The 13,553-nt window shown below is 40.7% G+C and overlaps 1 protein-coding gene across 1 annotated transcript in view; it reads left to right on the forward strand.

The window, feature by feature from the left end:
* The first annotated feature begins 203 nt into the window (after positions 1-203).
* Positions 204-13,553, forward strand: part of TNFSF11 (TNF superfamily member 11) — a 36,941-nt gene continuing 23,591 nt past the window's right edge. Inside the window, exons 1-2 of the mRNA XM_066383712.1 lie at positions 204-524; positions 8,902-9,069. Of these exons, the coding sequence (XP_066239809.1) occupies positions 303-524; positions 8,902-9,069 (390 nt within the window). The 5' untranslated portion in view covers positions 204-302. The remainder of the gene's footprint in view (positions 525-8,901; positions 9,070-13,553) is intronic.

Below are 13,553 nucleotides of genomic sequence, written 5' to 3' on the forward strand. Positions count from 1 at the left end.
AGAGAGGGCAAAAGGAAGGAAGGGGAGCCAGAGGTGGGAGTGGAAGAGGCAGCCTGGCCCAGGGCTGATTGGCTCGCGAGGCCAGCCTTCTCGAAGCGGTTTATAAGAGTTGGGGTGGCCAAGAGCCCTGCCCGCTCGCCAGCGCGCCCAGGAGCAGCGCCCGGCTCTGTGCGCCCCACGTCGAGGACCGCCTGGTCCCGCGCCGGCTTCGGCTCCACGCTACCTTTGGACTTGGCAGTGGGCAGATCAGCAAGGGAAAAAGCCAGAAGGAGGCGTGCGCCCGGGAGAGCGGGCGGAGTGCCATGCGCCGGGCCAGCCGAGACTACACCAAGTACCTGCGCGGCGCGGAGGAGATGGGCAGCGGCGGCTCCGGCGCCCCGCACGAGGGCCCCCTGCACGCTCCACCGCCGCCCGCGCCGCCTGCGCCCGCCGCCGCCTCCCGTTTCATGTTCGTGGCCCTGCTGGGGCTGGGGCTGGGCCAGGTCGTCTGCAGCGTCGCCCTGTTCCTCTACTTCCGAGCGCAGGTGAGTGCTCGCCTCCCGGGGGGCGCGCAGGCCGAGCACACTCACCTTGTTCCCACCTCTCGCACTGGTGGGAAACTGAGTCTGGCTGCCCGGCTCGGTTCCTCAGATCGTGCATATTCAGGAGGAGACAGTGACTAACGAGGGAGCGTGTCGCTGGGGGGTAGTCTCTCGCGGGCCGGACTCGCGGGGCTCCGGGTCAGCGTACGCACCGCCTCGCAGCGCGCGGAGGCTGGGCTCGCCTAGCCCGGTGCGTTTGAATTTCCCCCGGCGAGACCGCATTGGCCGCTCACCTCTTCTGGAAATGACTGCATGCTTCCCCTTCTATTTTTCACTGATAACTTAGAATTACCTTATGTTCATTTAGGGAAAAAACGAGAGCCTTTACTTATCTATCGAGCCTTTTTTCCCCTGCCCATCCCCCGGAGGGTTTGGGTGGCCAGGCGGGCTGCTATGTAAGTGTGTTCGGCTGCGGGCAGCCTCTGGAGCCTCAGCTGGTGCTGCCGGAGTCACCAGAAGGGCCGAATGACAGCGCAACCAGACAAGTCTTGTCTCGCTACCAAGGATCCCCTTGCGCGGGGTTTGAAAAAGAGGGAAGGACCCACGTGCCTCCCCACTAAGGTGAGCAGAGAAGGAAGCAAGGTGTGTGTGTTGGCGGTGAAGTTCTCTCCCCTGACACAGCCTTGCTACAATCTAGCAAATGACCGACCTTTTACAAGATGAGGATGACGGCTTGGAACTGCAGAGAGATAGAAAGGAAAGGGTAGATTTGTAATAGTATGCTTTCTGGTGGTTTATGCGCTTGTGTTTTCTTGGAAATTGCAGTGCAGATGGTTGGATCCATTCAAATATTCTTGTCTGGTGTTATGAACTCTTTCTCAGAGGAAGTGGAGGGCTGACTGTGCATTTTTTTTTTTTTATGGGAAAAGAGAGTTGGTTTTGGACTTCATTGGTTTTCAGATTCAAAGGTGATTACTAAACCCAACTGGATGTATTGGAACGTGGCGTTGCTTGGCCTGTATGGGTTTTGACATGTCCAGAGTCTTGAACCCCATTACTTGGTAGCATATGCTTTTTGTTGTTTTCATTATCCACTAGTTTACATTTTATGGAACTAGTTTCATTATGTACTAAAGCAAAAGTAGAAATAATATGAGCAATACTTTAGAAAATTTGTATTTGTATAGTAATAAAAATACTCTGTTGATAGAACTCTTTTCTAAAAAACAATTTTGAGTGGCTTGTTTGCAACACAAATCTATATGAAAGTGATGAAATGTTTTTCTTTTTAAAAAAGTTTTATTTATTAATTTGAGGGGGGAGGGAGAGAAAGAGAGTGAGAGACAGAGACAGGAGCATCAATCTGTTCCTGTATGTACCCTGACCAGGGATCAAACTGGCAACCTCTGAGCCTCAGGATTACGCTAAGCTATGTGGCCAGGGCTGAGATGTTTTTCTTTCATTGGAGTAGGCTGCAGTCAAGAATGAGTGGTTTACTGTTTTCCCATCCGGCATGTTGTGCCCCGCCCCCCATTTAATGCTTGTGTATGCAGTGCCTGTATTGCACATGGCACTAGTAAGTGCTGTGGAATATTAGTTAAAAATCATTTATTCAACATACAGTGTCCACCGACTATGCGCATGGCATGGTGCCCAGTACTGGAGAAGTCTACAACAAGAGACTTAAGTTTCTTAGACAAGAGAGCAGCATTCAGAAGAGGGTCAGAAAGTACACTAGTTCTCAACCTATATCTTTTGTAACACCTTTACAATTTTTTTCTTAATTTATTGATTTTTAGAGAGAGAAAGGGACAGAAAGAGAGAGAGAGAAAAACATAGATTTGTTTTTCGACTTATTTATGCATTCATTGGTTGATTCCTGTATGTGCCCTGACTGGAATCTAGCCTGCAAGCTTGGCGTATGGGAACAAGGCTGTAAGAAACTGAGCTATTGGGCCAGGGCTGGTATAGGACGTCTTCACAACAGTAATGGTGAAGTAAGTTTTCAGCGTTGAAAGAGCAGTAGGGAATAAATGATTTCTAGGGACCATGAGCAACTTAGATTGGCAGGAACCGTAGAAATTGGTGTGGCCACATAAGAAAGAGTGATCTGCTGGGCTCTTGTTACAGTTCAGCTTTTTGGTAGCAGTTGTCAATGTTAGTGGTTTGGTGGGATGATGGGTATTTTCTTCTGATGATCACCTGTCATAACTTAGCAGTCTTAATGTCACATGGATAAGAGTGAAACTCTCAAACCCTTTTCCAAAGTAAGCATATAAGTTAGTCGGACTAGCTAGAAAATTTTTGTTTGGAGAATGTAATGTCATGATATTTCTGGGTACAGTTTTGCTAAATGGCATGAAAAATGTTTTTTTTCCAAGACTTATGCAAAATATATTAGCCATTATTCTGAACCCAATTTTGTACTTTTTAAAAGATCATCTCCTTCAGTAAAGAAATAATATTAGGAGCAATGTGTTCATAAGAATACACCACTAGACCTGGTTGCATTTTGTTGAAAATGCTATCTAAGTTTGATACCTACAGTAGGCCTAATCATTTAGAGATACGTTTTGAAGTAGTTACAAATGAAATGCCATGCTGTCTGGCGCTTGCTTCAGAACAGTGGCAGCGATGGTGGGGGAAGGGAAGTGGTTATTTAGAGGTGAAACAAGATTGGCCATGCAGTTGTTGAAGCTCAGGATGGGTATGTGGGAGTTCACTGGACAGTTTTTTCCACTTTTGTATATGCTGGAGGCCTTCTTTCAAAGCTCTAGTTAAGAGAATAAACTCAATTTGTCCTGTCAATGATCTAACATTTTCACTTATATCGGTATGTTTGAATTAGAACCTGGTACCAAAGAAGAGGTAGATTTTTGACTTCCATAAAAGTTGTGGGTCAACTACTTGGGGTTTCTGAAAGCATTTGAATTATAATAAAATCATCTAGTATCAGGTAACATTGCAGTTTACAGTATAAAAAAATGAGAAAAAGGGGCCAGTTTTATTGCTTTTGTTTAAAAGGGAGGGGGAGGAGAAGCCATACAAATCCTTAACAAAATAGTTTAATTTAGTTTAAATACATTTAGAAGAATGCCCAGGATAGTGTAAAAATTATAGTGACTTAAAAAGATTTTTTTTTCTTCTCAACTCATGTTTGAATAGTTAAAAATGAATCAGCTTCCTTAATATTTGCGGATCGCCAGTTCATAGATGAAGAAAAAAGAGTTCGAGATTCAGTGTAGATTGGCTTTTCCCCCACCAGCCTTGCCAAAGAAAAAATAGCGTGTGGCTTGTGCTATATACTTACCACATAGTATTCATACTTTGGTTTACCAAAAAAATAAAAAAAGAGGCTTTCAAAACGTTGTTTGTAAAATGTATGTTCACTTTTGAAACATCCCTACAAACCGTATTCAAAGTTTAGAGATAAGCTTTTCAGAAAACTCAATCTCTGTTGCCCTTTAAACTCCTTCGCCCCAATCCCCCAATCTGCACAACAGCCTCTCTTGCTGTTTGCTACCCAAACAGGAGAGCAGTCACTACTGAGAATCTGATGTAGAGGTGTGCAGCTGTTTGTAGAAACAGATAACGAAGTAGTTCAAATGTCAAGCATCCTGCCTCATTTAACCCTACAGATGATTAAATTTCAGGGAAGTTTTTTTTTTGAAACAATTTGAGTTCATTTCATATGAACATATCTGATAAATGCATTTTAAAAATCCATTTTAAATCAGATAGTCAAGATTTATTTAATCTTTTCAGACGTTTCTACATAAAATGAATTCTTTGGTAGCTAAATTTACTGTGATTTTTTTTTTTATTTCTGTGTTTCTCTGTCGAGAATAAGTTTCATGAAGGAAAGCGCTGTCTGTTTTGCTCACTACTTTATTGTCACCATCTAGCACAGTATCTGGCATGTTTAATTTACTGAACAAGCTTTTCTTTCTTTCTTTTTTAAAATTTATTTAAAAATTTAAATTTAACAGGGTGACATTGATCAACAAGAGTACATAGATTTTGGGTAAATTTCCCTTCTCCACATCATTTGAACAGTCGATTATGTTTGTATACCTATCACACAAAGTCAAGTCATCCTCTGTCACCTTATACTTGTCCTTCTTTATACCCTTCCCCAAACCCCTTCCTGCCTCCCCCACATCCCCTCTCTCTGGTACACTGCACTTTTATCTATGTCCATGAACCTCAGTTTTATATCCTATCTGTGTGGAATCATACAGTTTTTAGCTTTTTCTGATTTACTTATTTCACTCAGTATAATGTTATCAAGGTCCATTCATGTTGTCGTAAATGATACTATGTCATTGTTTCTTATGGCTGAGTAGTATTCCATTAATATATGTACCATATCTTCTTTATACAATCTTTTATCAAAGGGCACTTTGGTTGTTTTCATGTCTTGGCCACTGTGAACAATGCTGCGATGATCATGGGACTGCATGTGTCTTTATGTACCAATGTTTTCAGGTTTTGGGGGTATATACTCAGTTGAGGGATTGCTGGGTCATATGGTAATGCTATTCTTAATATTTGATGAACCACCATACTTTCTTCCATAATGGCTGTACTAATTTCATTCCCACCAGCAGTGAATGAGGGAGCAAGCTTTTCAAATGATTTGCAACACTGGAAATATATTCATTTCTAATTTGTAATGTGTAGATTATCTAATTAGTGACTGAAATCGATTCAAAAGTATTATTTTTAGTTATGTAAATTTTCTTTCTTTTTTTATTAATTAATTAATTTATTCTTAAGTGAGAAGCAGGGAGACAGAGAGATAGATTCTTGCATGCGTCCCAACTAGGATCCACCTGGCAAGCCCCCTGTGGGGTGATGCTTTGCCCATCTGGGGCCATTGCTCTGTTGCTTGGCAACTGAGCTACTGTAGTGCCTGAGACAAGACCATGGAGCCAATCCTTAGTGCCCAGGACCAACTTGCTCAGTTGAGTCATGACTGAAGGAGGGGAAGAGAGAGATAGAGTGAGAGAGAGAGATGGGAGAGAGTGAGGGCTGGAGAAGCAGATGGTCGCTTCTCCTGTGTGCCCTGAGCAGAAGCAAACCCTGGACATGCACGCAAGGGGTAGTGCTCTACCACTGAGCCAACAGGCCAGGGCCAAGCACAGATTTTCTATCAAGACTGCTTTGTTAGGTGATTGCTTGTGGGGTAGGAGATACATCCTGAAATTTGAACTGCACATTTGAAACACTTGTGGAGGGATTCCGTTGGCCCCTACCCTTAGAGATGTTGATTAAATTGGAGGGGGAATCTGGACATGGAGATCTTTTATTAGAGAGAAGACAAAGTCTTTGCATTATATTTCTTTGCATCAAATCATTAACTATTATTAAGTGCTGCAGTATTTTGATACTAATTGATTTTACTTGTGAAAACATTTTAAAATTGATGTTCAAGGAAATTTGAAGTCACTTTAATAGCAGAAAGACCTATATTTGTATACTTGATATTTAAAAGCATTACTTGTTAAACTTTAATGTGCGTCCGAATCACCTGGGGTGTAGTTAGAATGCAGATTTTCAGGCAGTGAGCTGAGGGGGAAGGGATGACTGTGAGATTCTGCATTTCTGACAAGCTCTCCCTGAGCCCTTGATGCTGCAGGCCTTGGCGTTCTCCTTTCAGGAGTAAGGTATTGGGGACTGCTGTTTCTGTTAGAGGATGCTTAGCTTGTTGGCGGGACTTGAGCTGAACCAGTTTTAAGGTTACTGGGCATTTCCCTGTTGACAGCATATTGTTCCTTCAGCTCAGCAGTTTTCTGGTGATGAGTCTCCCCAGATCCTTGACTGTTCCTTCTTTCCCGAGGTCTGAACTCAATGACCCTTCATATCAGTTGCCCAGGGCTTTCTGGTTTTGTGGGAAACTTATTGGCATAAATGAGCTTTTTGTTTTATTTATTTATTTATCTATTTATTTATTTGAGAGAAAGAGGAAGGGTGAGAGATGAGAAGCATCGACTCATAATTGCATCACTTTAGTTGTTCATTGGTTCTCATGCGTGGTTTTTTTAATATTTTTTTTATACAGGGACAGAGATAGAGTCAGAGAGAGGGATAGATAGAGACAGACAGACAAGAATGGAGAGATGAGAAGCATCAATCATCAGTTTTTCGTTTTTAACACCTTAGTTGTTCATTGATTGCTTTCTCATATGTGCCTTGACCACAGGCCTTCAGCAGACTGAGTAACCCCTTGCTCGAGCCAGAGACCTTGGGTCCAAGCTGGTGAGCTTTTGCTCAAGCCAGATGAGCCCACACTCAAGCTGGCGACCTCGGGGTCTCGAACCTGGGTCCTCGGCATCCCAGTCCGATGCTCTATCCACTGCGCCACCACCTGGTCAGGCTTTCATATGTGTTTTGACTGGGGTCTCCAGCTGAGCCAGTGACCCCTTGCTCAAGCCAGAGACCTTTGGTCTGAGGCCAGCAACCAAGAGATCATGTTGATGATCCCCTTCTCAAGCTGGCGATCTGCACTCAATCTGGTGAGCCCGCACTCAATCCGCTGACCCTGGAATTTAAAACTTGGGACTTCAATGTCCCAGGTCGGTGCTCTATCCACTATGCCACCACCAGTCAAGCCTTCTTTTTTTTTAGAGAGAGAGAGAGAGATAAAGATAAAAGTGAGCCTTCTTGCCTGACCAGGCAGTGTCACAGTAGATAGAGAGACGACCTTGGATGCAGAGGACCCAGGTTCGAAACGCTGAGGTCCCCGGCTTGAGCGCGGACTCATCTGGTTTGAGCAAGGCTCACGAGCTTGAGCCCAAGGTCGCTGGCTCGAGCAAGGGGTCACTCGGTCTGCTGTAGCCCCACGGTCAAGGCACATATGAGAAAGCAATCAATGAACAACTAAGGTGTGCAACGAAGAATTGATACTTCTTATCTCTCTCCCTTCCTGTCTGTCTGTCCTTATCTGTCCCTCTCTCTGACTCTCTGTCACAAAAAAAGTGAGCCCTCCTTTTTTTTCTTTTTTTAAAGCATGTGATTGAAATCTTTCCTTATATAAAAACTGACATATTCTGATTTGTACTAATTATTTTAAAGAAAATGTAAAAGTAAATATGGATTGCAAATAGTTTTGCTTTATGAGTGATATATTTCCATTGATTATAGAGAAAAGCTATATTTTTCTAGACTGGAATAATAAAATCCATATTTGTGGATGCACATTTGTTGAAAGACTATCATTTCATCTTGAAAATTTTAGATATGTATAGGGAAATTTTCAGTTTATATTTGATGGTTCGTTAATAAATTTGAATATCTCTTTGATTCCTTTTAAAAAAATAATTAAACCTGGGAGTGGAGACCTGGTATTATTGGCTAAGCTTTGGTTACTGTAAACTTATGTAATTTTTTTCTCCCTTCTCCCTTTTTTTTATCTAGTCTGTTCCTACTAATAAGTAAATGAACATGAAGCATTTTGAATTTTTTAAATAAAAGGACAATTTAAAGTATTGCTATTATAAACATTGAAAGCTAATTTTCTCTACACTTGGCAGTTGAAACCACTGCAAAGGCTTGTCAGAGCCCTGGAAGGAGTGGGCAGAGAATTTTAAGAAAAGAGCAATACTTAAATGCTTATGCTGCTACAAACTAGTAACTTGATGAGGATATTTTGGATGGGACAATCCCTTACATTACAAGATCGTTAGCATCCCCTCAGTACATACCCACATAGCCTGCTGGCCCCACGCAGCCCTCGGCCTCCCCAGCGATGCCCAGTCTGACCCGCACACAGTCCCAGGCACCCCTAGCAGCCGAGCCACTCCCGGCTGAGAAACACTGGTAAGAGGTGGAAGAAGAAGGAGATTTATGCTCTGGCTTCAGGTTTTCTTTGGGACTAGGAAATGTATTTCTCTTGCCCTATTTTTGCTGATTAGATTACACGTTATTTTAGGAAAGAGGCCAGGCAATCATCGTGGCTAAAGATGATGTTAAATTTCACCTGATTTATGTAGGCTTCTTCATGCTTTGAATGTCTAAGTGGGCTTCATAATTCCCCTCTAGCATACTACATATGACTTAAAGACAAAAAGGTTTCTCCACCTGCACTGACCACTGATTTCCTCTATGAGGACTTCTACCTATCAGCCTGTTTTGACAGTTCCCTAATAACACGTGTATATACTTGTGTTGAGGATAATAGTCAGCTATTCATAAAAATGAATTAGAAATTGATGTTTGTTTGTTTTTTTTACCAATTTGAGGGTAATTGTGTTAACTATTAATTATTGGGACATAAAACTCTTGCAAAAATGAAATTTTTGTTCTCAAGTCACACTTTATTAAATAGCAGAATGATTAATGGCAAACACTCTAATGTCCTTACCCTCTTGTTTCTCAGATGGATCCCAATAGAATATCAGAAGATGACACTCACTGCATTAATAGAATTTTCAAACTCCATGAAAACACAGATTTGCAAGACACAAGTCTGGAGAGTCAAGACACAAAATTAATACCTGATTCATGTAAGAGAATTAAACAGGCTTTTCAAGCAGCTGTGGAAAAGGTGAGTCCACATCAAGGTTATAAGTCAAGGGCTCTCGTTGAGTCTACTAATACTGAAATTAGAACTGGCTGAGTGCTGTTGACTTCGTTCCTTTTTATTTTAATCGTTTGTAAAGAGCTAAAGAGAATTGTTTCCAGGGATTAACTGAATTGTTTTGAAATTGTTGGTTGAATTTGGTGATCAGAGACATTCATATTCATGGAAATATATATATATACATACATATATATATATATATATTTAGAGGAGAGGTTTAAATTCATACTTCAAAGGAGGACTAAAGTGGTTTGTGGCAGTCAATGGGTCAGTTTGCTAGTTTGAATTCCCCGCCCTATAGCCATTCCCTCAGTTCACAGGACTCTCTGCTAGCTATTTCCTTTGCATTTTGTTTGGTCACGATAGGACCCCCTATTCTATATCTGTTGATTTAGGGCTCTGTGGAGAGTAATTGTAACGGGTCCATTGTTGTCATCTATGGTGACTAGGTAAGCAAGCAAAACAGGAAATAATGTGATGGGCAAGATGTTCTGTGTCCATTCTCTCATTTTCAGGGAGAGCTGGGTGAGGAGAGAGGACATGAGGACAGAGAAGACCTGTGACTTCTCTTATGCCAGCAGCTCTAATTGAGAAAGAAACACTGTAATAACACTGCCTTCTTTACTTTCCTGGATAAGGCCACTTGAGAATGATTTTACCAACTCCACCCAAAGCCAGGTAGAGCCCAGTGACTCCGGTGCCCACACACCTGCATCGACTCTTGCACTTACCATCATATCCTAACCTCTAGTTAAAAATTTCAAATTCCTTAAATCTAAGTTGAATTTTAACTTAGTTTACTCTTTAAAAATCCATATATAGTAATAATATTTTTGTTTATTTTCTTTTTTTTTTTTTGAAAGAGAGATAGAGAGAGAGAGAAAAACACAAGAAAGGAGAGATGAGAAGCATTAACTTATAGTTGCATGACTTTAGTTGTTCATTGATGGCTTCTCATACATTCCTTAACTAGGGGGGCTCCAGCTGAGCCAGTGACCCTTTGTTCAAGCCAGCAACCTTGGGCGTTAAGCCAGTGGCCTTTGGGCTCAAGCAGCTCTCATAGGATCATTTTGATGACCCCACGCTCAAGCCAACGACCCCATACTCAAGCTGGTTCGCTTGTGCTCAAGCCAGGGACCTCAGGGTTTCAAATCTGGGATCTTAGCGTCCCAGGTCAACACTCTATCCACTGTACCACCACCGGCCAGCCTAGTAATAGTATTCTTAAAAAAGAGGATTTGTGTTAGAGGCAGAGGTGGGGAGATGAAGTTGTTTATATAACCTTTATAATTGATATTAGCTGTATTTTACCAAATCTAAGATACTACCAATTTTCAACTGACTTTATATTTCATGCAACACACACACAAAAAATGTTGACTAAGAAATTAAACACAATCATCATATATAGATTCTAGTTACATTTTCATTTCAGATTACATCTAAAATGTAAAAAAAGTACATCATAGAATCAATAAAGTGCAGATTGCTTTTACTTCTTTGAGGACCCATTGCTTATAACTATTATGTTTTCACTATAATTAATGTGTAGGTGCTTAGTCTTATCAGTAGATGCATTTTTTTTTCTTTCAGAGAGAGGGATAGATAGGGACAGACAGGAACAGAAAGAGATGAGAAGCATTAATCATCAGTTTTTCGTTGCGACACCTTAGTTGTTCATTGATCTTCATTGATCGCTTTCTCATATGTGCCTTGACCGTGGGCTTTCAGCAGACAGAGTAACCCCTTTGCTCGAGCCAGCGACCTTGGGTTCATTTTTATTGTTTAGTTTTATTTCATTTTAATTAGTCTGTTTTTTATTCCATTTCCCAAATACTTAGTAATTGATTGACAAATAATTATTTACATGTACTAGAAGTAATCTATACATTCAAAACTGAACCCATAATTAAGGCAATTCTGGTTAGGTAAATGATCATTTTCTAAGATTTTTTTTTAGATCATTGCAGATTGTATATCCTTACAATGAAGGAGAACTTTTAATTCCATTGATTTGGTCTTAAATATTATTCGTTGTGTTCCTTCTGGAATAAGTTTGCAAGATCATCCCGCATGATTTTGAAAATAAATAATGTTAAGAAGAACAGATGCCATGAGCATTTATCTGAGAATACAAGAATGGTTCATCTTAACAGATCAAAGGAGGAAAAGATTATCATCTCATAAGTACTAAAAAGTGGTTGACAGAATTAAAAAAATTTTTTGATGTTTGAAATCCATTTGAAAATAAAGCTACATGGATTCTTGATGTTATCTGAAATTGCTAAGACAAAAGTTAGCCAATGGTGGTAAACAGAGGAATTTCTCTTAAAGTCAGGAATACAGTGAAGATGCCCAGGGTCCCATGTGATTCACCATTTCTTAGAACATATTAGCTAGGGAAATTACACAAAAGAATGAAATGAAATAAGAAGGCAGAATTTGTATGCAATGTGATTGTTTTCATGAGAAAATGCAATAGAAACTAAAAGGCTACCAAGTGAAACAGCTTGTAAAAATTAGTAAATGATAATCACCAGCTACCCCCATCTCAAACAATGATTAGAAAACATGAATGAAAGAGTCCATTCATAACTTTAAAAAATCCCTAAAAATAAACTTCATAAGGAATGTACAAAGCTTATGTAAATAAAACTAAGGACCTCTAGAGAAGCTTTTAACATTGGGTTGGACAATGTAAGGATGTGAAAGACAACATCCTTAGAGGAGAACTTATTGTGTGTGTGTACATAACTTAATATGATATCAAGTTATTTTAAATAACTGGGGATAGTTTGAATTGTTCAAAAGTGGGAGGACAGTTTATTTACAATTTTAAATGATGTTAATATTTAATAAGTTTACAATTTATTTGAAAGCAATAATAGCCTTATCTCCTGTCTTACGGGGAAACAAATCCCAGGGCACTTGGTAGCTAAACACTGCTCCCTGGCAGTCCAGTGACAACTTCTGTTGCTTCGATGAACCTTTCTGCCTTACCTTTCCCATCAGAACACACCTGTTCACTGTCCCATTTCCTCTGAGCTTTCTAGGCACTGCCAAGATAGTATGACAAACCAGTTTGTACTTCATGATGTTGATGAGCAATGGTGGCAGAACTTTTACTATTTTAAGAGTCTTTTGGAGACATGGTGCCTCATTCCAAATGAGTAACATTAATTTTAATAGACTCAGTACCTGGCAAGCCAGAAGGAGAAAGACTTGTGGGCAGACAAGAATAGTCAACTGCTCTATTAAGGGCACAGAGTCTTAATTATACTAATAAATAGGTTAGTATGACTTACAAGATGAGTAGAACTTTATTTCATTGATTTTACTTTTCCCCCTCTTTTTGGTATTGTTACAGGACTTTACCTATTAAGCACATGTATATAATAATAGTGCATGAGTAATACTTTTTAAAGAATGAGGACTGTCACACTATATCAATGTGTATTTGGAGGTAGATTTCTTCTCCCAGACAGGAAGATCTTTAGGAACGAGACGATAATTATCCATATCTTATCATAAGAATCAACCAGTGTTTATTAAGTGCACATACTGAGCTAGGCACTGTGCCATAGCTTCTCTGCCTAATGACTTATGTTTCTCTTACCCTTGCCAAATAATGACTTTCCAAATGTGTTCTCCTTTGATAAGGATTATTGGCTAATGTGACATTCTACACATCTTGCCAAAATAATCAAATTTCTCATCTCTCTTGCCAATGCTGAAAATAGGAGGGATGCATCAGGCATTTAGAAGTAGGTTTGTATCTCCGTTTTAGTTCTAATATAGATATTGAGTGAACCCGTGAAATAAAATTACATATGTGGCTACAATCATTATTGAGAGATCAGCCCATCCAGTGGTGACGAATGCTAGACATAAGCACAAAATCACATTGTATGTGTGCATAAAGTGGTGTTTACCCAGCCCAGCTTTGGTCAGACAAGTAATGCTGTTTTTTCCCCCTTTTTTGTTTGTGGCTGGGTTTTCTTGGCTTTTTTCCCCTGTAGCACAGAACTCAAAAGCCTCTTAGTGATCCAGCCCTACCAACCACAATTTTCGAAGTCTATCATAACAGTCTATGACAATAAAGAAAACACTAGTACAAATATGGTCTCTGATTTATAAAGCAGTTCTTGTTTCCAGCTCTGGCGGTCCCTGCGGCCTCTGCAGCCTGAGGAGCAGAGTGGTGAGCTCAGCCCGAGCATGGGCCCGGCCACATGACCAGGGAGGGCACTTGGCCTCAGACCCCCTGGCCAGGCTTTGTGAAAACCATCTGTCTGTGACTAACTATACATTCTGAGCCTTTGGGGCTGTGATGCTACTTGATTTTAGTATGCGAGAGTGTTGACGTCACATTGGATACCTATGTGTGAGGAACTTCCTGAAACTTACTTTCAAAGGCATTTGAAAGAAGGATATGCAAGAGAGAGATCAGT

The sequence above is a fragment of the Saccopteryx leptura genome, chromosome 4, assembly GCF_036850995.1.
Source record: "Saccopteryx leptura isolate mSacLep1 chromosome 4, mSacLep1_pri_phased_curated, whole genome shotgun sequence".
In the NCBI taxonomy this organism is placed as follows: Eukaryota; Metazoa; Chordata; class Mammalia; order Chiroptera; family Emballonuridae; genus Saccopteryx; species Saccopteryx leptura.